The sequence below is a fragment of the Lutra lutra genome, chromosome X (genome assembly GCF_902655055.1).
Source record: "Lutra lutra chromosome X, mLutLut1.2, whole genome shotgun sequence".
Taxonomy (NCBI): domain Eukaryota; kingdom Metazoa; phylum Chordata; class Mammalia; order Carnivora; family Mustelidae; genus Lutra; species Lutra lutra.
Window position 1 is genome coordinate 96,046,929 of NC_062296.1, and position 24,586 is coordinate 96,071,514.

The window sequence follows — 24,586 nt, forward strand, 5'->3', positions numbered from 1 at the left end:
TTATTAAGTGAAAATATTCTTTTGGCGAAGGATGTTTACTTGGCCTTGTTTTAGTACTTCATAAGATATCCTAAATGGTGATTTATCTGTGTATAAATTTTAGTTCTTCTGGGCCATAATTTCCCTATTCTTTTTTTTTTTTTTTAAAGATTCCATTTATTCATTTGACAGAGAGAGATCACAAGCAGGCAGAGAGGCAGGCAGAGAGAGAGGAGGAAGCAGGCTCCCTGCCGAGCAGAGAGCCCGACGCGGGGCTCGATCCCAGGACCCTGAGATCATGACCTGAGCCAAAGGCAGCGGCTTAACCCACTGAGCCACCCAGGTGCCCCCATAATTTCCCTATTCTTAATGTTTATTCTGACTTCATACTCCTTGAATTCCTGAGCTTCATGGAGTTTAATTGTCCTTGATGTATTAGATGATTGGAGTGTTGCTTCCTAGCAACTCTACTAGGCATTAGGGAGGATATAGTCTTGTGGTCCTTTCGTCTCTGAAAATACCTTCTTAAAAGAATGGATTAGTAAAGGTTTTCTACCAGAACCTGATAGATCTTGCTTCATCCTCATCTCCACTTGGCACTGCAGAGACTTCTCAGGGGAGAGAGATTTTTGTGTGTGTGTTTGTCATCATCCTAAAGGTGCTTGGGGAGTTTATTGCAAGCCCATGGGTGGACAGAACACAGGTTGTTCCAAGTGCACAGAAGTGGGTTGGAGCACGAGGAAAGGGCACATGAAGAGCCTGTCATGCTTCATGTTATCTCATCCTTCTTCCATGTGCCTCCTGGATCATTCTGGCTTGCCAGCCCTTCTGGCTTCATGGGGAAATCGAGCACCTGCCTAGCCAAGGACGCCTGCATGCCTCAATTCCCAGCCAGGCTTGTGGGGCCTTGGGTGCAGTATGGACAGTCAGCAAAGCCTTTGATGCCTTTGATCTGGCTCACTTCCTTTTGCACTGGGCGACCATGTGAGGCACCCTGGCCTCCAACGAGGTCTGCTGTGGCACAGAGACTGTGTGTTTTCTACTCAGATGCTCGTGGTTCTCTTTGTTTTTCTTCGCTTCAATAATTTTAAGCTAGGTTGCCAGGCTGTGTGTCTGGGTCTCACTCTCCCTGTGCCTTATTCTGAAAATGACAATGCTGGTAACTCAGAAATACCATCTTCATGCTCCTCTCTGTTTCCCTTGGGTATCTGCTTCTGTCCGTCTTCCCCATCATCCCGCTTCTATTCCTCATGACTTGTTTGCATTTCCTTTCTGTCACTGACGTGCTATCCCTGCTGATGCCCACAACATCACTTGTCCTTTGGTTTATCTGCAGAGAGCTTCCTTTGTTCTTTTTTACATAGACTTACATAATATAAATTTATTTTATATATGTATACACGAAATGCAAAGGTTTATATATTATATTTAATTTTTGACATTTTATATATTTATTACATATTACTTAAATGCTTATAATACATAAACATAGAATACATACATACTCATTAAATATCTATAATATATAACAAATACTATGGATACTAAATATTTATATTTTATATATTTGTATAAGGTATATATACAAAATATATACTAATGAATACAAAATAAATATACATACAAAATAAATATGTATTATATATAAATTTAATATACACTTCCTTAGTTATTCTTTATTAAATATATATTTTTTATATGTATGTATGTTTTTGTACAAAATACACATATATATATCCTGCCTGTTTCTAATATTCATTAATATGTATATATAAATTTTATCCACATTTGCTTTTATTATTTACTGTTTTAAATTATATATTTGTGTATATACATAAATGTATACTATTTAATAAATGATAAAAATATACATACATATATATATATATATATTATATACAGGTGTGTGTCTGTGTATACTCATGGCCATACACAGAGCATGTCCCAATAAAACCTGACTGTATAATCATGTATGTACATGTGTGTATGTATCTATAATGCAACAATGCCAGCATCTGTATTAATAAATGCTGTCTTTCTTTATAAATCAATATATGTTGACTCAAAATCTTAACCTAAACATTGTATCGTACTTTGACAAACATAATCATTGCTCTGTAAGTATAAATATTTAATTAATCCAGAATTTATTTTGCCCTAAGATGAACTTGTTATGCTTTCCTCTTCTTCTAATATTTAGCTAATGGTACTCTCTAAAAAGAAAGACTTCATCATACACAGTCTGAAATTATTGAAAATACAATAAATAATATAACAAGGCCAGAAGAACTGCCCTTACCTTCTTCAAGCCCAAATTATTCACATGCATATTTTTTTTTCAGAATTGATGCTAGAATGATTTTGTTGTTACCAAAAAATCTTACTATTTCTAAAAAATATATTGATATTGTTACACACTAAATTTCTGCCACTGAAAGCTTCTGATTATAGACCAGACTTCTATGTATCTCATATTTTGTATTCTACAATATGTCTTACATTCTTCATAAGGTATGTTCAGACCATTTATTGTTAATATGAAAAGGCTTTCTTTTTAGATATGTTAATATTCATAGTTATGAAAATTGATTTTCTATATTGAATGCATGCCATCGTAACTAATACCTCATCTACCCTAATTTATTTAGTTCATGTCCTGAATCACTTTCCCCTGCATAGATAATCATATGCAGGAGTGACTTTATTGTGTCTCCTTTTGAATATTTTTAGTTCTCATGACTTTCGTTTTTAACATATCGAGTAGAACCTGCAGCTGTATCTTGAACGATGATGATCATGACATCATTTCCTTGCCTACACTTTTAGTGGAAACTCCATCATTCACCACTCCCCAGGGCGTGTTCCATGTAAGGATATGTCTGACCTTCATTGGCAGGATTATAAAAAGGTTCCCTGTCAAAGTAAATATTCCAAATACTCAAATCCCTTAACGAAACATATCAATTGTGACAAATGTTATTTGCCATCTTTAGAATCCTTTGTTTGCTTTTGATCTTACATCTTGTTTCCCTTCGAATTTGCTCTTTCCATGGTTCATGAGACCCATGAAATACCGCCCTTTCTTCCTAATGAACCATGTTCAGCATCCCTACTGTAAACGCAATTCCTATCGGCTCGTTACAGTCTTCCTTTAAAAGAAATGAACATTTTATTCAGCAGAGTGGTCACCAGAAGACATATCAGAGTGTGCTTGGATTCCTTACAGTAAATTTGTTTGGTGTGTGATTGCCATTTGAAGTACCCTTCTACTATAGAGTGCCCCACAATTTTCTGCATTGGGAAATTTGTCCATCTTTACACTGGAGGTGATGTCGGGGGTTGATCATGGAGTTTCTTTCTATTGAAGTTCCTCTCTCATCATGGTAGTTCTCTTCCAAATTATCCTTACATGAAGATGTTGAAATGGATAGACGCAGTGTGTGCTTAGTTTCCCCCTCAAGATTTACTTCTGTGGTGGGGCTGTCTCTCCGTGTACATTTACTTATATTCAGATCTAAGGCACGCTTGGGTTTATGCATTTTCCTTACAAAGAATGTGCATTTTAGTTCTCTCTATATATACTTCCTGTATCTCTCCATCTCCCTTGACCTGGTAGTCCTCTTCTTTTGGTCTCAGGCTGTTCTCTTTTTATGTTTCTCCACTGAAAAAACTACATCCTACTTTTATTCCATGAGAAAAAGTTAGTGGTTTATCTAAGTATTCCCTTAGAGTCTTCTGAAGGCTGTGGTGATCTTTTGTTCTATGCCACCACATTCTCTGTAAAAAACATGCTGTTTTTCTTCTTTTCTCTTTCTTCATCTTTGGGCAAGTCAGGGTATACACACCAAAGATATCTGCTGGCTGATGCACCTGTGAGCAATCCTTTCCTGTGCCAGTGGTCCGGCGAGCCCTCGTTGCTCAACAGGGCTGCCCCAGACCACCAGCACACGTGTCTGGGGGCTCCTTACCAATGCAGACCCTTTGTAGTTGTTGACCAACTGAGCTGATCTTCAAATTCCATTTCCAACAAGGTACTCCTCCAGACTGCACTGTCCCTTCCTAAGACATGAAGCAAGTGTTAGTTGACTTTAAGTGTTAATTTAGTAGTGTTACTCTAAGTGTTCGTGGACACTTGAATACTCTGTACTAGCTGAATGTGTGGAAAGTGACATCGAACTTCTAGGGCTTTTTCTGAATTGTCTACCTTTGCAGCAGTTACCTCCTGGCCATTTCCATGCACTAACCCACTCTCTCACCTGTATGTTTTGGCTGGTTTAAGTTTTGTCTAATTTTAATGTATACCTAGACATGTTGGAGGCAGGAGATTTTCTGAAATAATGCCCAGGCAACATCGGAATGCATTTCCCAGGTTTTTTTTTGGTTTGTATAGACAGACACTTCTCCTTTGTGATACACGGCTACATTCAGGGTGGTCCCAAATGTTCTCTGATTCATTTCCTATCATATTCATAGAACAATTCCCAATGTGGTAGTATCATAGGAGATCCTTGAGCAAGATGGAACTCTCTTTTTTAGGCTCCTTAATAAGGTTAGTAGAAACCCACCAGATGTAGCCTTATGTTTTCTGCTGTTCTTGGTTTCCTATGATGTTCACATCTTTTTCTTTGTTTTTATGGGAATTCCCACTGGGAACTTTGCATCATGGGAAGCTATCTAGACACTATAGTGGGAAGTTATTTCTTAGGGGAGGACCCTGCAAAAGAAGGAGAGGTTTTATCCAAAACTTGAATGCTGGTTGAGATACAGACCAACGGGTACAGGAGACCTTGGCAGCAAGAATGAGTTTTCTTCATGAAGTTCTGGCATTTGAAGTTACGTTAATACTATTTACCACCTTCTTATTAACTCTTTTTATACCATTAAGTATTTTGAGCTGAATTTCATCCTTCCACGTTTTTAAAACTGAAAGTAATAATAATATAAACCAAAATGCATTACCTGGAAAGATTTTCATAAATACCTAAAATTGCATATAATTACCAAAGAAATGAAATCATTAAGCTGGGAGTGACTTTGTCTGTGGATCTCAAAATAACATGCTTTTAAAAATGGAACTCATTTAGCATAATCTGTAAACACCTAGAGAGATATTAAGCTTACATCTTGGCCTGAAGCAAATGCTTTATGGGTTTATAATAGAATGAATTGATTGGCTTAGAGTCATTAAGGATATGAGATTAAACAGTTGTATTAAAGAAAATCCCATTGAAATCCCATTGTACAATCACCGCAAGGTATTATTTTCTGAAGTCATACAATGCTAATGGAAATATATAATAATATTGAAATCAAGGTAAATTGGAGATTATCAAGATGTGTTTAATAAAGCTAGGGGGTATTTTACATTTAGAGCATTACCTAAGTAATGGCCAATGCTTCAGCAATTTGAGAAACAAAATAAGGGCCAGATTATAACTCAAAGTGTAAAATATCCATAACCTTGCATTGACATAAACGACCAAATGAATAAATAAAACAGGGTTTATGAGTTTCCTATTTCAGCTTTAATCAATCACCACATTGTTAGTGGCTTAAAACAACAGTTTTGGAGGTCAAAAATACCAAATGGATCTCACTGGGTTAGAATCAAGGTTTTGATAAGATGACATTCCTTTTGGAGGATCTAAGGGAAAATGTCTTCCTTGCCTTTTTCAATTATAGAGGACACCTGCATTACTTGGTTGACGGCCCCCTCTTCCAATGACTCTGAATCCGCTTTTAATTACACTGTGACATTCTGGATAATCCTGGGTCATTCCCTTATTAAAAGGTCAGCTGATTATTACTCTCGATTGGACCTACAAACTTCATCCCCTCTTGTCATATATCAGACCATGTTCTCAGTGGACATCAATCATCTCCTTCAACCTCTATTCCTGAGGTTTGGCTGTGCATGTTGACTCCCTTCCAAAGAGTATGATATGGAGAGGGACAGAGATCATATGACTTTACAGTAGAGAAATCTGGTAAACACTCCTCACAAAACCAACACCATCAGTGTTGAGTCATGGTGACAAGAGTTCACCCTTCACAAGATGTGATCAGGAGGGCTCTTGACCTCTGTGAGTTTCCTCCCCAAATTTCACAGCCTCGTGGAATCATGAAAAACCAGACAACACCCCGACTGTGGGATATTCTATGAAATTTCTGGAGAGGAGCCCTTTAACACTGTCAAGGTCATCAAAAACAAGGACACTCTGAGAAACTCTCGGAGCTGAGAAGAGCTTAAGGAGCCATGAGGACTGAAACGGAATGTGGACAAAAAAAGAACATGAAGTGAAAACTGAGAAAATCTGAATAAGTTACAGACTTTAGTGAGTTATAACATGTAGGTATTGGCTCATTAATTATAACAAATGTACCAGACTCATGTTTGATATTAATACTAGAGGAAATTGGGCCTGAGGCATACGGCAAGTCTCTATCTTTACAATTTTTTCTCTAAATTGAAAAGTGTCTTAAAGTTTTTTTTTTTAAAGCAGCAAAAAATGCAGACATCAACCATATTTCCCTTATCTGATTCCCAAATGGAATCCCCCAACCCCAGCCCCTGCGGGATACATTAATAAAGAAAGAACTTCTGCTCTGAGGAGTGGAAGCTGGGGAACATGCCCTTGAGTTGCTGGCCCCTGGACTGCGTGTTCAAAGGCTGTTAAAGTGAAAGAGTAAGTTTGGGGAGGGGTGGTTAGATCTATCATAGTCTCAGAATCTAGGAAGAAACGGCTGTATGAGCCAAATCTGAGAATTAGAAAAGTGCAGCAAATGTATGGGGTACCAGAAACTGTATGAGCCAATGTTTATGGCTTTGTGCAAGACAACATTCATATGTTACCAGAGAACCAGCTGATTTGAAGTTGTGCGTGACTTTTCTATATATTCTTTTAAGCTCTTTCTTCAGAAAATCCCTGGTGATTGAAGTAAATAGTCTATTTTTTCTTCATCTTCATTATTTTTTATTTATTTTTCAGAAGAGAGAGCATGAGTGGGGGAAGGGTAGAGGGAGAGAGAGAAATTCACACCTACATATTTATGGTGATTAAGCTCAACGCTATCATGATTATACCGTAAAATAATTAAGAGAAGGAAGGGGCCCCTTTCTTCTCTTAAGGTGGCTTAAGTCAGTTAAGGGTTGACTCTTGATTTTGGCTCAGCTTAACCCACTGAGCCACCCAGGCGCCCTTCAACATGAGTTTTCTAAATGCAGGTGCAGAAAAAGCATGGAACGTAATCCAATGTCAAAATTGTTGTAGGTTTTAAATGCACTGTGATTTAATCTCAAGCTCTTGGAGATGGTGTGAGGAGATAATATATTCTATCAGCTGGACCTTCTAATAAAAAGGAGAGACGCAAATCTAGTAGGATTTGTCTTTTATTCCCAAGTACAGAAACATTTCAATAACCAAATTCTCAACAAAAAATGCTAAAGTAAGGCCATGCGGTGCTTTGCGATTTTAATAAAAAACACAAACATATATCACAGACCTATATATTTTTAGACCGACTTTAATTTTCTACCACAGAAACTGTGAAAACAATTCTTCCTAATTCTGAAAGAAAGAAAAAACAATTATTGATATTTCTCTCAATATGTCTTCCCAAGCCAGTCAGACAAAAAGAAGAAAACATACCAAAAGAATAAAAAAAAAAAATACCTCCTATTATTTCCATTATTGCAATGAGACATTTTGAAACTGGTAGAAAATTAAGAAGAATTAGTCTTTGCCTTTACCGCAATCACAAACACATGACTTCAATTTTCCTGAAGTAACAACCCAAGATAATATTTTGCTGTAGTGAAATTCACAATGATTAGGAGAACATCAAGAACATCTGAGTCTCATAGTAAATATCTGTGGGGTGAATCATATGTTCTTAACCTCCAGACCACAGTCTGGAACTCACATTCGCATACCCCTTCAGGTGTCCTGGAGCAGAAGTCTTCAGATTTTGGGATGCCTTTCCAAAGGTTTTTTAAAGTACAACTCTCCTGATGACTGGAAAGAAATCAATTTTCATGCTCTCCATTTCACATGTTCTCTTTCCTAAGGCTTTCAGATCACCAGAAACCCTCCACCACATTAATAACAAATACCCTTCAGTTCCCAGGGTAGATCTTCCTGCCCAGCGTAGCCATGGCATGTAACAAGGAGGGATTCCAAATGCTGGTGTGGGGAAGCCTCTTTGTTGAAGGCTGCATCTGACAGGCTTCCCAGCCTTGCCCACATTTTCATGGAATGAGATCCCATCTTGTTCAGATGTTCTGATTTCAAAAAAATTTTTAAAAAATGAAGCCTAGATCGTGCATGGTGAGTCCTTCAAATGCAGAATGTGATTTTTCTGTAGGTAGACCATTGTCTAAAGTCCACATGGCTTTTGATGAAACCCAAAGACTAAGTGTTTTATGTTGTTTCAGATTCACTGAGCTAATCCCATTCAAGTCAATGTTACAACATGTTAATGTTGATATGTGGAGTATTTATTCTGGGTATAGCCAGTGGTGGTCAAGGCTACCATATTTAATGTGTCAATACCTGTCTGTAGAAGAAATGGGTTAACCAGTGAATTAAGTCATGAGGCACGGGCAGTTTTTTATGGGTGGGTCCTCTTCTGCTTACTGGTGAAATGAACCCATTATTAAATTAGAAGATTAAAAAAGTATTCCTCTGAGGGGGCTGAGTGACAAACTAATCAATCACACACCCATCTGTGATGGCCAGTAAAGCATTTATTTCCCCCATAACCCATTACACAGCTTCCTCTGTAATGAAAGTAATGCATTTAGCAAAGACACACTCTTTCTGTATTTAGGAAAACAAGGCTCAGTTGCACTTATAAATTGCCCTCTTAAGAGACAAAAAAAAAAGAAAAAAAATGTGAACCAGTAAATAGATTTTCAGGACGATATCTCAAGCTAGGAGTGATAATCCTAAAGGTTTTCTAGGTTCTATCCCTTCTTTCTATTGCATAAATAACGTGACCGCCTCACAGTATCCGATGTCTGTGTTTGATGATTTGCCTACATGAGTGACAACAAAGTTAATGGATAGTTAAAAAGAGGAAATGGGAAATTACTTTCTTGCCTCAAAATGTTAACAGCAGCATCTAGAGGATTTTCATCTTCCTCTTTACCGTGGTCTGCCTTTTCTGAATACTTTACAAAGTATTTCTCTTCCATTTGGAATAGAAAGTACTCCTTTCAGTAGTTTTAATTTAGAAAATGATGAAGTTATAGCACAAAAAAAGGAACATGAGAAGAATAGGTATAAAAAAATGATGGACATCCTTCAGGACCAGGGACATTGAGATATTTTATTTATAAAATCACACTTAAATTTTAATAATGGAACAGTTATATATTTGAAGTTGCTTAAATATTCTCTTTAAAATTTAGAGCTTCTTCCCCATGGAGGTCTGATAGAGAGGCTAATTATTAGATGTAAAGGAATATTTTTCTGGCATTTCGGGGAAGGTGCACATGTGGAGAGGGAGGAAGAAACTCATGGTGTGTATGGGTTTTGAAATGCCTTTTTGGACATGCACAAGATGGGTTTACTCTGGAATAAATTCCAGCAGAACCTTTTCCCCATAGTTCATGATTCTAACTAAATTCGATATTTAAGAGAACTCTGTTGGTTTTGAAGTCATTTAATTAGCTATATTTGTGAGCAACAGCTTATTAAAAAAGAACAAAAGGGTGACATCAAATATACATAGTACATTAAAGGTGATATGTAATCATGTTTCTGGGTCATACTCTGCTATCTACAATTAATTCAAAATTGCGGTTGGGCAAACAATTTCTGTCAAGATCTCTGGGTGATTTTTTTTTTCTTCAGTTGACAAGCTCATTTGAAAATATGTGTGGAAAGGCAAAGGATCTAGAATAAGGAAATTATCTTGAAAAAGCCAGAGAAAGTTGGAGAGTTTCTCCTTCCCCGTTTTAAAGCGTATTCGAAAGCTATAGTCATCAAGAAATTTGGGGGTTCTTGTGGAGAGAAATGAAGATGGGATATCCTTAAAAGAGCCCAGAAATAAATTCAGTACTGGCATTTATAGTCAGTTGATTTCCAGCAATGGTATCTCAGCAGTTTAATGAGAGAGAAGTTAGTCTTGCAGTAAATGGCGCTGAAACCATGGGATATTAATATGCTAACAATGAATTTCCACCCTACCCTCATATCATACACTGCATGTAACTCAAATAATTAAAAGGTGTGAGAACTACAAGTCTTAAACAAGTAGGAAAGACCATAAGAGAAAATCTTCAGGGTCTTGTGTTGAGGAAGGATTTCTTAGGTATGAAAAGCACAAGCATTGAAAGAAAATTGATAAAGTCGACCTTGTCAAAATTAAACTTTTGCACTTCAGAAGATGCCACTGAGAAAACCAAAGAAGTCCCAGACTGAGAGAAAAGATTTGTAAGTCATATTTGCGGGGAAAGACTTGCATCTGAAAAATAGAAAGAACACTTATAATCTAATAATAAGGGACAGAGAACCCAATTTTAAAGATGGGCAAAATATTCGAGCAGACATCCCACCAAAGAAGATGGTAAGTGAAAAGATGCTGGACATTGCTACCTCATGAGCAAGCTGCAGATTAAAACCACAAGGAGACTCTGTTTCACAGCCCTTAAGATGACTATCACCAAAGCGGTAATAACAGGGCTTGCCTCCAGAATGTAGAAACTGGAACCCCCTATACAGGCTCATGGAAATGCACCACAATGCAGCTAATTTGGAACATAGTTTGGCAGATTCTTAAAACCTTAAACATGAATTTGCCCTATAAGATAGCAATCCCATGCCTAGATATCAACCCAGAAGCCAGGGAAACATACATCCCAACAAAAATACTGTCCCCAAGTGTTTAAAGCAGCATTATTCCTAATAGCTGCTAAGTGAAGACAGTCCAAATTCCCATCAACTGTTGAACGGAGAAACAAAATTTGGTGTGTCCATATGGTGGAGTACTACTTATCCATACAAAAGAATGACCCCTGCTATAGCATGCACGGCTTTGGAAACATGATGCTCACGGAAAGAAAGCAGACACAAAAGGCGACATAGGATATAAATTCTTTTATACAAAACACCCCAAAAGGGCAAATCTAGAAAGACAGAAAGTAGATTATCGAGACTGGGCATAGCAACATGGAACCTTCAGTTGGACACAGTCTTTTTTGGGTTGATGGAAATGATCTAAAGTTGGGTGATGCTAGTGGTTGTACAACTGCATAAAAAAGCCATCAAATGTTATGCTTTGATGAGTTGGTTTTATGGTATGTAAACCATACATCAGTAAGGCTCTTAGAAGTCACACTTCGGCTAACAGAAATTTGGTAGGGAATTAAAGAGGCAGGAGGTTATCCTGGACTGCTACTTTATTCTTGATGGAACTACGTCATGGAAATTGTGAAAGCATCACTAATCCTCAGAACTTGGCTCTTTTTGTTGGGGACGGTTCCCTGAGCACTGCTTCTCATCCCGCCCGAGATGGATTTCATATCACTCTCATTTTGCACCCTGACAGTAAGCCTGGGGGCACGGAGAGGTGGGTCTTAGGAGAATGTTCTGGCATTTCACTTCCCTGACAGCTGGGTTGCAGAATGGCCTTTGGGCTAAGTCCAGGACACAGCACACAACATGGAAGAGAAAAGAGACTCCAAACAAGGATTTTAAGAATGGGCTCCTGGGGAGGGTCAAGTGTAGGCATGGGGTCTTTGTTAAAGAATGCCTTCCCCATGTTGAGTGCATGTGTTCTGGACACTGTGTTACAAGACGGAGTCAAACTTGAAAGGAACATATTTTGTTGGAAGGAATCTGCTGAATCAGCACATTATCACTCCTGTGACTTCTGTGATGACTACTTGATTTTTTTCTAGCCAATTTTTTTTTTCTTTTTAAATGACCTTAGTGACCTGTTTCTGTAGAAGCTTATATAAAGTCTTCTTCCATGGATGAGTGGAATTTTTTTAAAAAAATATTTTATTTATTTATTTGACAGAGAGAGAGTGTGCAAGTAGGCAGAGGCAGGCAGAGGGAGAGGGAGAAGCAGGCTCTCCGCAGAGTTAGGAGCCCAATGTGGGATTCGAGCTGAAAGCAGCCACTTAACCAACTGAGCCACCCAGGTCTCCAGATTTTTTTATTTTTTCCAGAAATGAGAGAACTTGTTTGTAGAACAGTTTTGTGTATCATTCATGTAGTCTACTTTAGGAAAGGCATCCCTTTTTAGGCTCACAATTGCATCATAAATTCAAGTCCATGAATTCGCTTTAACATAGGTTCTGTACTGATGAACTCTGACAAAAACAACCCCCAAGACACTCAACCTCATTTGATTTTTAAAAAATTTTTCTCTTTTATATATTTCAATGCAGTAGGATTGTTGGGTATAAATAAATTTGATATCAAGGTAATGACTCTAAGAAATTGACATATTGAGGTCATGATACTTTCTAAGGGATTGGAAATGAATGTGTTTTAAGGAGAACAGGTGGGTTCTAGCAAAAGTGTACTTCTAGGTAGATGAGGCTGGATTACTGGTAGCTTGGAGTTCCGAGGGGTCCCAGGTACCTCTTTGTAGCTGTGTTCAATGACCTTATATTAGATGCTTGAAATTATCAATAGTGGGAATAGTTAAGCCTCAAAAATCAGCAAATCAGATGTCCCACCCACCCACCAAGGTCTGTGAGCTAAGAACTCTTGAACCATATAAAATGGACAATAAGCAATTCATAACTGACCTACAAAAACAACAACTTCAGATCTTGGTTTTGAAACACGATGAGTTTCTTTGAGTTAAGTAGAACTTCTAGAAGAATGTCATTCAGGCACTTTTGAAGTTACTGGATCTGGGATATGCATTCCCCCAGGGCCATGTCTGTTTAGAAAAAGAAGAGAATTGAACTAATTTACCGAACAATTCAAGCAATAGGAAATGTTTTAGCATGTTGTATCTTGAAAATAGGAAAACCCAAAATGGCACACTATGTACAGAATGTCTAAGAGAGTATTTTTTGGGAGTAGATGAGGGATACCCCCACTGCCCCATATTTTGTTTCCCTGGAGATTCTTAGGGTAACTTATATTCCAGATCATCAAGGTAGGTGATTTTATTTATTTATCTTAAATTCAATGAGCATTGACACCAAAGTAATATTAAATAAGTGTTTCAAACACAGAGAACGTGATATATAATGTTTTCTCTTGTCTTAAGAAAACTTTATTGAAAATGGTAGTTGTGTTGTTTTCTTTTTATACTAAATGGGAACCAGAACTGGGTCAATAGCTCTCTATCCACTGGTGAGAGGTGACTGTCATGATTTAAATTAACTAACAAACTGACATTTCTGATTTGTATTTGAAATGCTCTGTCTTAAGTTCTTCTGCATGAAATGAATGTCAATTTTCAGTATTTTATTGAAAGTCCTTCCATGTTTATTACATAAATGTGTTTTCTCTTACGTTATGGAATGTCCTAACGAAAGTGTACTGGTGACATTTCATGAATTTATGTAGATTGTCACATATTAAAATTAGAGGAACATTGAATAATTCATATGCATTTCTTTTAAGAATGTGGGAAATCCTTTTTAATAATTTAATTTTCTTTTTTTTAAACTCACATTAGCTCTGTTTTTTTTTTTTGCAGTTTTATCATTTTAACCCCCAAACTGCATTTTCACAGGATAGAGAACATTTTTTGCGAGTAACATTTTGAATTTGTTCTTCTTGACATCTTTATGTTTTTATGCATTTTGCATTGCCCTATCTCATTTTTTTGAAATCCAAATGTAACAACTTTCAACTTTTTGTGTGACATATTTTTTTCTTTTACTGGGTAGTATCTCTCTCTCTTCTGATTTTTTTGCAAACCTGTTGTTTTTGAATTCTCTTTTTTCCCTTTATTTTCCTTCTCAATATGACCCAGGAGCCAACACAAAGAAAAACGCAGATGATATAACCAGTAATGACCGTGGTGAAGATGAAGGTATTTTTTGTTTTTTCAAAGCTCGACCCTGATGCATGGTTTTATATCTCTCTCTCTATTTTTTTTTTTTATTTCAGTCCCTTTTTCCTCCCCTTCTCTGAAACAAGTACACTTCCGTGTGCTTCTTTATTTTCTTCTTGTTTGGAAACCACTGTCCCTTTTAGTCCCAAGGACCCTGTACATGAATGCAAACCACCTGTGAGAAGTATAAATGTTTCTAAATATGAAGTGAGTTAAAAAAAAATGTTATTTACAAGGAAGCCCATCTTTTTCTTTTTCTTTTCCCCACCTTTTTTTTTCTTTTTTGGCTTGGTCGTAAGAAGAGAAAATGAAATTTTAGAACATGCATGCATATGTTCTTTTCTTCCTTCCAAAGGTTATTTTGTAAGTTATATTGTATTTTGGACCTTTGGTCTTCTTAATTCCTTCTACGAGCTGCCAAACTCTGAGAGACACCTTTGTACAACTTTTTTGGTGTCTGACATTTGAGCTTTTGTTTGTTTCTTTTTTTTTTTCTTTTTCTTTTCTTTTTTTTTAAATATATGGATTTTAAAATAGGCTTCAAAGAATCTTCTCTGGCTCACAGTGAAATACATGAAAAAGTATTTTAACGAGATGTTGTTTCTCTGAGGGCTGCTGTTTGGCAGCTCTTAAAGGGAAAGAGAAACAGGGATAGCATAGATCTGAAAACAAACAAATGAAAAGGTCAAAAACTCTAAATCTATCCCTTTTCCTTTTTCCACCCTGGCTCGATTGAAAGTTTTTTCAGCATCCATCCCCCTCACATGTTTGGTTGCTATGGGAAGTTGCTTTGTGAAGGATCCCAAGTTACGTGACAGACTAGCCGCCAGAAGGAAATTCATGTTTTTGACAATATGGAAGGTAGTGGCCTCTAAGCGAGAAGGAACACAAGGTATTTCTATGCCTTCAGCAGAATCAATGGTTTCAAAGAAACGAAAAGGCCCAAATATGTTCCTGTGCAGGCTCCGTATGATGGGTAAGAAGTATATAACTCCCATCCAAGGAGCGAAATGCACGGACCTCCATTTATTTTCTTTAGAGGACAAAGGCCCTTGAAGAACTTTCAGGTTTGGGGCTGACCAGGCAACGTAAAGCAGGGAAGAAGCTGGTGAGTTCTTGCCGCCAGGCAACAACCTTCTAGCTATAGCTTGTGCTGCTATCTTTGACCTCTTTTCTAAATCAACTGCAGTCCAAGAAGTTTGGCCGATGTTGCTTTCATGCCTGCTTCTCTTCACATTGTTATTATTTTACTGCAGTTGTCATTCCCCTGTGTTCACAGGGCTGTCCATACGTCAGATGTCTGTCTGCGGGATCTTTTGTGATGGCCTTAGGGTAGCATATCCTGCGCTGACTCTGCCAGTCTTCGTCTCCTTTGCACACAGCCTCAGAATACCTGCAGTTTTAACAGAATTCACAAATGTATTTAAACAAACAAAAAAATTTAATTCAAAAAGTATTCTATCAGATCACATAAAAAGAAGAAAAAAAATGTATTAACTAAACCCCAAGCCTTTTCTTTGTTCTGTTGCACCAGCCAGGAAGATAATTTGCCTCTCGTTCTGTATTTTTTTTTTTAGTGCATTTCCATTTGATACGTAGGACCTGATTTCCCAATGCTCAAAATGCAACTTCCATACCATAAATTTCCCCCTAATTTTCACTGAAAGCAATCACTTGTGATTTCTTTTTCTTCCTTCCTTCCTTTCTTTCTTTCTTTCTTTCTTTTTTTTTTTACTTTGTATTAAGAGGACATCTTGTTATTGCTCCCTCAAGTTCATGAAAATCTTGTGCTATGTGTTTGGAAAGTTCAGAGATATTAGCTTAGCATTTTTTCCAAGGAAACCCCTTCAGACAGTCCTCAAATTCTCTACTTATTCCTTTTCCACAGTGGAGTAGACAACAGCATGTACTGAAAAAAGAAACGAGGGCAAATCCACTAAATCAGGATCCAGAGAGAGAGAGAAATAAGTCATACAGAAGAGGACACGTTTCCAGAAAGCTGTGTCTTTCAAAATTCCACATAGCACATGATGCCTACATGATGAATAAGGGACTTTTATTCTATATTTGAATTTTTTTTTAAGAGAATAAGTATCTGCAGAACCATGGGGCCATGATACTCTTTCCTGTACTTGACTGTGAGCCTTCTGCATGCCCTTAGTGAGGCAGCCAATGAACTCATTTTGATATTGGGATCATAATTCATTTTACTAGCAGCCACCATCTAAATGATAGTGGTTCATTTCCTTAAAACTCCTTTCTGATATTTCAAAAGTGTCTTGGTGAATTAGGAGAGAGGAAAAAAAAAAAAACCCTTGATTGATAAAAAGGTGACAATAAATGTACATGGGTACATTTGGGTTTCTTTTGATAACATACAGGTATTTAAATATTGACACACACCTAGTGTATATATCTCTATATATACGTAGAGAGAGATTCAGAAATAAATATCATTGAGGTCAGTCTTCCAAAACTTTCAGTGTAAGCATAAGGACTGATTAAACAGGTTATGTGATCAATACCTTTTTAGAAAGTGGTTTCCACAAATGGACACATGGTCTCTGAATTTCTGTTCTCACAGACCATTGCAAAACATAGTTTTTACATCACTGCTCAGTAAAGGAACAAAGGTATGACCAAGGGTACCCACCGGTTGCACATCACAATGGGAGTTTCTAGTCTTCTTGAAAATACCTAACATTTCACAAATTCCATCTTGAGGTGGGAGTCTTCTGTCATTTTTATTACGTGGCTTTCATGTTTAATGTGTTGAACAAATACATTTGCTTGGCCATCTTGTTTTGCTTTGTTTTCAGTGGTACTCATTTCTGTTCTGTTGATAATTTTTCGCCCTTTCTTTGGTTTTCATCATCCTCTGTCCTGTATTGAGCATTGATGTTTCACAGCTAGTCTTGTGTGCTCATTGTGAAGTTGAAAATGAATCTGTAAGCTCACCTTTGAATAAAGAGGGCAGTCATCGTAAAGATCAATGTTCATTTTGAAGTTGATTTCACACTTACTTTGCAGCTGAAAACATCATGCCATGTGTTTTCTCGATAAGTCAGCTTTTAGGACTTGAGCCCTGTTCAGGAAAGAAGTACTTCATCTAAGTTCTCTATATTTCAGTGTTTTAGATATACAGAGCAATGGACAGATGCACCATATGACTTCAAATGTCTGTGTCCTTCTCAAAGTACCATTTCTAGGACTAGAAAATATCGTCCATTGACCACTTTTCTTAGGCAGTCTTATGAAGGTGTCTATAACTCAAAAATACACACCTGGTTGATTCCGGCCAAAATAGGGAAAAGCAATCCATGTCCCTTGTCCTGAGACTCCATTAATCAGTGTGATTTTTTATTGTGTTTCCTTACTTGGCTTTTTTTCCAGACATCCATGATCAGAACAGTAAGAAGCCGGTCATGGTCTATATCCACGGTGGGTCTTACATGGAGGGCACTGGCAATATGATAGACGGGAGCGTTCTGGCAAGCTACGGCAATGTCATCGTGATAACCATTAACTACCGGCTGGGCATTCTAGGTAAGTGATTGCGTCGTGTCAAGGCCGTGACAGACGCGGTGACAGATGGGCACTGCTTTCCATTGTGTGGGGACTGACTGGTTTGAAACATGTTACTCTGATGTGTATGAAGGTCTCTGTGCTTCCTGGATGGTGCAAGAAATGTTTGTAGCATGTCTGCCTTTTTAGCTTGGTGCTGTTGAACTCTTGAATTATATTTCAGGGAACCCCTGTCGTTCCTCAGACAATGGCAGGCTCTAAGTTCACCAAAGTAAAATTTATTTAACGTGCTCTTCTTTCGTTGGGTTGTGAGAATACCATGGGAGGCCACACAGCTCTGTAGAGTGGACACCTTTGCTGATGGGTGATCCTTTGGTAACAGGTGGTGATGGCCATAGGCATGGGCTTTCTTCTGTGGTTAAGTAGGTATGTTACTTAGCTTCTCCTGTGTTGGAAAACTTGTCACCTAATTCCTTAACTGATTATCTTCTGTGTGTGTTGGGCCCCTGCTGTGGGGTCACAAGGACCATTGTATTTGCACACAATGGAGCTCAGCTCTTGGTTGAATTTTTGCCAACAGTTTATGATTTACCATAAAAGGATACTGGCTAAGTTCATGGAAATACAGCAGGGTAGGTAGCTCTCCATTTTCTGATGTTTCCTTCATTTTTCCCGGGTGGAGAGCTTAGAAAAAATACATATTTGGTAGGGGGTAATATTTTCAGATTTACATTCTTTGGTGTTTTGTCTGCTTGTTATATGTTTTATGACTGATATTCCTAGGGGTGGGTAAAAATGTTTTCAAGACAACAATGCATAAACGTGGTGCTGGAAATTGAGTCTTTCACAGTGTGACTCTACAGAGGGAAACATGGATATCACAGTGTGACTTCCAGTAAAATTAAAAAAAAAAAATAAAGGACACAGTGGAGCTTTTGAAACAAAAATTATGGATGAGAATGTTCTCTCCAAATGGGCAAAATTAGCAAGAGTATTTTGTTTTTGCCTTGCTGTTTTAATTTTATTTTAAACATTTTTTTTTCATTTACATGTGGAACATTCACCTGTTGGAGACCCCTGGAGTGGGGGTGACTGGTAGAATTGCATTTGTAATATAGAAATGCAAATCCCCCACAAATGTTTTGCAAAGTTGGGTCTTTTGGAGCATTGAGAAAGCCTTCGAAATTCCTCTTTGGTTTTGTTTGTTTGTTTTTTACTTTCAAGGCAATAAAAAGCATTAGCATCAAGAGCCCACTCATTTTGTGATTTTATTTCTTCTTCTTTTTTCAGAGGTCTTATGAGCCAGATCTTGGTAGAATCATTTTAGTTAATCTCATATAGCACTGATTGTGGGGTGTGTGTGTGTGTGTGTGTGTGTGTGTATTTTCCAGCAGCTTCTGGCTAGCCCCTCTGGCTACTAGTGCTTGCAACAGGAAATCGTGTTTCTTGATCTTTAACAAAAGGTCCATTCTAACAAAGAGGTGGAGAGAGGAAACAACAGCGTTGGAGCCATGAGCAGAGCCTTTTCAAAGAGTGCAGTGTGTGGGGCCCCGTGTAACATCATAGCACCAAGGAGGAGCGCTGGGGTCTGTTTTCTGAATGAAGCAATGGACGTTGCACAAGTTCTTGCTACTTGCATTAGCAAAATGTTCTCTTGCATGCGTGATGTGTTGATGTTCGTTAAAGGTTAGGTTTCAAGGGAAATTGATTTTCCCCATGTCAAGCCAAGCTGTAGTATGCATCTTGACATGAAGATCTCTGATGAGTTGGGCCACTTTGTAAAATAATGTGCAGATCTGGAAAATGCTATGAGGGTGAGTCACGCAAACACACATACACACACACACAAATATATGTACATGTATACATATATATAATTTAAGAAAATGCTGTAGGGATTGTGCATATGAATTATATATATGATTTAAGAAAAGAAGTTTGCTTTTAGAATCTTTCCCATTGAAAAATTTGAAGTTTTTTTGAATTTGAAATCTTTTGGCATTTTTTTCAAATTTGAAATCTTTCGAAGTTTGAATCTTTCCCATTGACAAATTTGGCAACGGAGGGTTAAAAAAAAAGAAAGAAAGAAATCACGGTACATAACAGAGCTGTAATGGGTGACTGAGAAATCAAAGAATCAATTTAGAATTTCTATGCCAGTCTATTTACATTCCCCGAATGAGCTACTGTGGAGGCCCTAAGAACACCACAGACCCCTTTTTATTTGCTGGGGTGAAATGTGCCAACTTTGCTGATTATACACGGGCCGTAGAGATTCTTAAATGTGACTTAGTTGATCTCCATCACGGATCTTGCTAGAGCTCCGATCATCTTGAAAACTGTCCCCGGCACACACGTTAGCTTTAAGGAAGTCCCTATTTTCAGTCTTGAGAATTATTTTTAAACTACGGGGATCCAGATATTTAAAACGATGATCAAATAAGACGGCTCAAACCGTGTGGCGACAAACGTCCTAATTAGTGCTTTTGAGACAAGTCGATATGTTTTGAGCAGAATGTTGAAATATTGAGTTTCTTCTTCAAAACGTCGTTAGCGCATAAATGCTCTTTTCCTGTCGAAGAAATGGAAAGATGCTGTTGGATATCATTATTTTTATGGTGTAATTAATGCTATTTTCCCACCCAAAAGAGAGGGTTAAAACAAGAGGAGTTATGGGGTACAAGCAGGAGGCTGGTGCATGGAGTGAACATAGATTTCAGAATGAGGCAGAAGTGAACTAGCATCTTCCCCATGTTGGAAGTCTGAGCTGTGATCTTCAGAAAGGCAGCAAATTTCATCAGAATCTCTGTAGAACGTTGTGGTGTTCTCTGCCTTGCAAGGCGATTGTGGGAAGTTTCACAGCCTACAACCAGCATCCAGGACACTGCATCCCTTTGTAATTTCCATTCTTATTAACATTACTGGACAGCATATGAATATCATTGTTCATCCCCAGAAGCAGATGCAACTGGCCAGATTTGTAATCGCTAATAACTGCAAAATACCGTCCTCTAAACTGAGCCTTAATAAAAAAAAATATACTAATTATTATTATAAGACCCTTGTCCTAGAAATGGGAGGCTCTTCACACTTGCTTTTTGAAATAGGAATGTTTTCTTTAATCAGAACTATGTGACACAATCCTGCTGGTCATCAACCCTACAACTGACCGGCGAGTCTGGGATGGTTGAGAGCTGTTAACGTGCTGTTAATAAACTGGGATTGTCCCAGGCTAGCTGCGATGTACCCTCACATCTATAAAATAATTAATTATGCCTACACCAAGGCTAGGGATCGAACTGATGTTCCATTTATTTATTTATTTATCAAAGAAGTTGATCTTTTGTAAACATATTTCCTCTTTGTTCTGGTGTACACCTTGGTCATTGGGAAGGCATATGTATCCAACTCTTGAGTTCTATCCAATCGACCTCTTATTTATTTATTTTTTTTCATGACAAGTGTCCAAAGATCTTCCGTAGCAAAGAGAAATCTCCTCTCTCATGCTTTCGGATAGAAATATCTGGAATTTATCTATGAATGCCTCTTGCTTCTCCTTTCCCTCATTAATTGTCTTCCATTTGCCTTTACATCTTGTGTTGGTTAATTCTCCCTCCATTCAAATATCTGTTTCCATGTACTGCCCACGGACTTACTACCTTGTTGGTTACCCTGCCGTGTTATGCCTCTTGCATGCTTTCAATTATTTTTGCTTCAGAACGTTCCAACCACTCTGCATAGGCAGCTAAACTCAGGGAGAGCCTGTGGTGTGGCCGGCCATGGGTGGCTGGAGCCCTTACTGATTGCAAACCTCCTTGCAGAGGTTCGCTTACTGTACTTACAAAAAAACAAAAGCCGGGAGGTGATAGGGACGCCTCCCAGTGGGTTACCATTTGCTCATTCATTATCAGGGTGTTCCAGTGACCGCAATAGGAAATGTTGCCCGTGGATTTATATAACTGACTTTTTTCCAGGATTCAGAAAGAAAGTACCAGAGACACATGCTTGTTTCTTCAGGTGCCAGTAGCTCTTCTGAAATTTCTGTCTCAGGGCAGGTTCTATAGGGGTCTGCTGACGTTGTCTTTAGGGCCAGTAATTGCATACATTCGCTTAGGTGCAGTGACGCCATAACTTTGACTAGAACACAGAGATGGTTGGAAATAAAGGTGGTCTATTGGCAGAGGAAAAAGGACACAGGGATTAAAATTCATATGGCGATGGGAGCCATATACATGTCACAATGGTGTGTTCCCCTTTGCAGTTCTGGTCTCCTTGGCAGGGTCTTGGTTTCCATCTGACATTGAGGGTGGGTGGTGGCATTTGGAGATGGCTCTTTGACGGTCGGTCGGAGGAGTCTTGCACTAATGCACTTGGTATGTTGGTGTTGCATGACAGATTCCATAAAAGGAATCTGGGAATCATTGGGATACAGGACTCACCAGTTCCTGTAAACAGCTAGGATGTGAATTGCATATTGTGTGCTTCACGCATGAACATTTCGCTTCCACAACAGCTTGGTGTGGGTCCCTATAACAACTTTATGCACACAGACCATCAGGGTGCTCTGCAGAGCATCTGTCCGTCCCTCTTTCTTTGGGAGTTAAAGGTGTTGCTGGTTATTTGCCAATGGCTGTGCTTTATTGTTTCCTTAGACTCTTTGTTGTCTTTTCATTGTTTCTGTCTTATTAAGGATTTTGTTTTAAATTGCAAAGGGAACCCATCTTATTGATCAAGACAAGAGTTTCATGTATGTCCATAGATACAAGGAAACACACAATTTCCTCCTTCAAGGATCTGCCCATCTTGACACTACCCTCCTAACTCCCATTATGTTTCCATGCAGGTTTGCCCTAATGTGATTTCCCATGGGAAGAGTTGCCCTTGTTTTATTTACTTTTTTATTTTAAAGATTTTATTTTATTTTGCACTTGTTTGTTTTTTATTTTAAAGATTTTATTTATGTGTTTCAACCTAGACGGAGAGAGCATGAGCAGAGGGGAGGGGCAGAGGCAGAGGCAGAGGGAGAAGGAGACTTCCCGCTGAGCAGGGAGCCCAACCTGCGGCTCCATCCCAGGACCCTGAGATCATAACATGAGCCAAAGGCATACTCTTAACCCACTAAGCCATCCATGTGCCCCAAGAGTTGCATTTAAAATGCAGTTAATGGGGCGCCTGGGTGGCTCAGTGGGTTAAGCCGCTGCCTTCGGCTCAGGTCATGATCTCAGGGTCCTGGGATCGAGCCCCCGCATCGGGCTCTCTGCTCGGCAGGGAGCCTGCTTCCCTCTCTCTCTCTCTGCCTGCCTCTCTGTCTACTTGTGATCTCTCTCTGTCAAATCAATAAATAAAAAAAAATAAAATAAAATAAAATGCAGTTAAAAGTTCAATGGCTAGAGTGGAGAGGTGATGTGTTGCATTTAGGGAAAAGTAAACAATAGTAGAGAAGTCAAGGGCTATGGGAGAAATGGCAGGAAATCGGATCCAGAGGCAAGAGGAATTGTGTGAAACTAGGATTTTGGAAGTCGGTGGTGGAAAGTATGGGAACCGTTAGTTTAATATCCTCTCTGGTGGGCAGCAAAGGGGAGCAGTCCCTTCTGAGAACAGGCTCTGCGTCTCCCCTGCTGCACTGGTCTCTAAGACGGGCTGGAAGGTGACACGGGGGTTATACTCTCCAGATATCAGTCATAATACATATACATTGCGCAATACAGCATTGGCCTTGCAAAAAAGAAAAAAAGAAATGTTTTTGCCCAAAATATGTTGCACTCATTGTCTTGTTCGTCAGTAGGCTTCTATGCATTTAATAATCACTTGGAAACACCTAATCTGGTCTTTGTTGTTGCTGGTGTGGAAGGTGAGCTCCAAGAATGGAGAAGTTCATGGTCTAGCTAGGTCCTCGGTGGCCTTTGGCTTGGACTTTCCTCTTCTGCCTCCTGGTGGCTGAAAATGCCCACTGCATTGATTGGGTGTATTCAGCAAGTAAGAGGCATCATTCAGGATTAAAATCCTGTCTTTGGGACTTTGGGGAAACCTGGGAACAAACATGGAAACGAGTGCATTGGGGTGAAGACTCTGCAATGGGGAGGGTGCCTTCATGGAAACGTGGACATGAACAGCAAAGCAAAGAGGCTCTCTCCTGTTCGGAGGCGACAGACATCCTTGTCTGTAGCAAGTAGAGACCCCCAGGGATATGAAATGATGTTTTTGGGGTGGAGAAAGTCATGGTGGGGAGAAGTTAAAACCCAAGACGTTTCATCTCAAGTGCATGAAACCATTGATGAGCCTGTGTCACACTGTGGAGAGTCTCCTTGATCCCTTATGAATGATTCAGAATTTCCTAAAGGAAGATGATATTTTCTTTGTATGGGCATTGCCATTTTTGGAAATCATAATGTTGGGACAGACCTGATAGGAGAATCGATTAATACATAATTTCCCATTAACTGGTTGAAGAGTATCATGTAAGCTTGAGTTAGTAATCACACGGGCTATACCTTAAAAACTGTCCTTTCCTGGGAATGTTTGCATTCGGACCAGAGTCCTTCAGATTATTAATACGAAGACAAGCCCCCTTTTTTTCTTTTGCAAGTTTTCTTCATTTCTCTTCTCACCAAGTGTTTGAACAGCCGATCGTCTTGAGTTGTTTGAGGTCACATGGTTGCACGGTGCAAATTCATAGGGGATTTCTTAGGGAGAATAACATGTCACTGGGATATGGCAGCTACCTTGTGCACTTAGGAATATAAATGCATTTCTCAAATAAAATTACATTTTTACATGTACAACAATGTTACATTGTGATATTATTGATTGGAGATGTTGCATTTAATGCTTAAAGTAGTGTATTCCTTATTTAGAAATAGAGCAGCTTTTTGGAATGAAGTGTGCAAAGCCCACTATAAAAAAAAAATCGGGTATATTTTAGAAATTCCCGTGCAACCATCATTTGGTGTTGGATGTGCATGAGCTAAAGTCTTTTGTAGGTAAATCAGTTGCAAGGCTCTGGTGATTCTGTTATTGATTCAAGATGATATGTACTGACTTTCACTGC

The 24,586-nt window shown here is 38.5% G+C and overlaps 1 protein-coding gene across 6 annotated transcripts in view; it reads left to right on the forward strand.

Moving 5' to 3' along the window:
* Nucleotides 1-24,586, forward strand: part of NLGN4X (neuroligin 4 X-linked) — a 311,928-nt gene that overhangs the window by 171,116 nt on the left and 116,226 nt on the right. For 5 of the 6 annotated variants that reach the window (XM_047716551.1, XM_047716553.1, XM_047716552.1 and 2 more), the window contains exon 5: nucleotides 17,407-17,559. In XM_047716551.1, the coding sequence (XP_047572507.1) occupies nucleotides 17,407-17,559 (153 nt within the window). Of the gene's footprint in view, nucleotides 1-13,938; nucleotides 13,993-17,406; nucleotides 17,560-24,586 lie in introns of those variants that run through there. The other variant, XM_047716556.1, reaches the window with a different exon arrangement.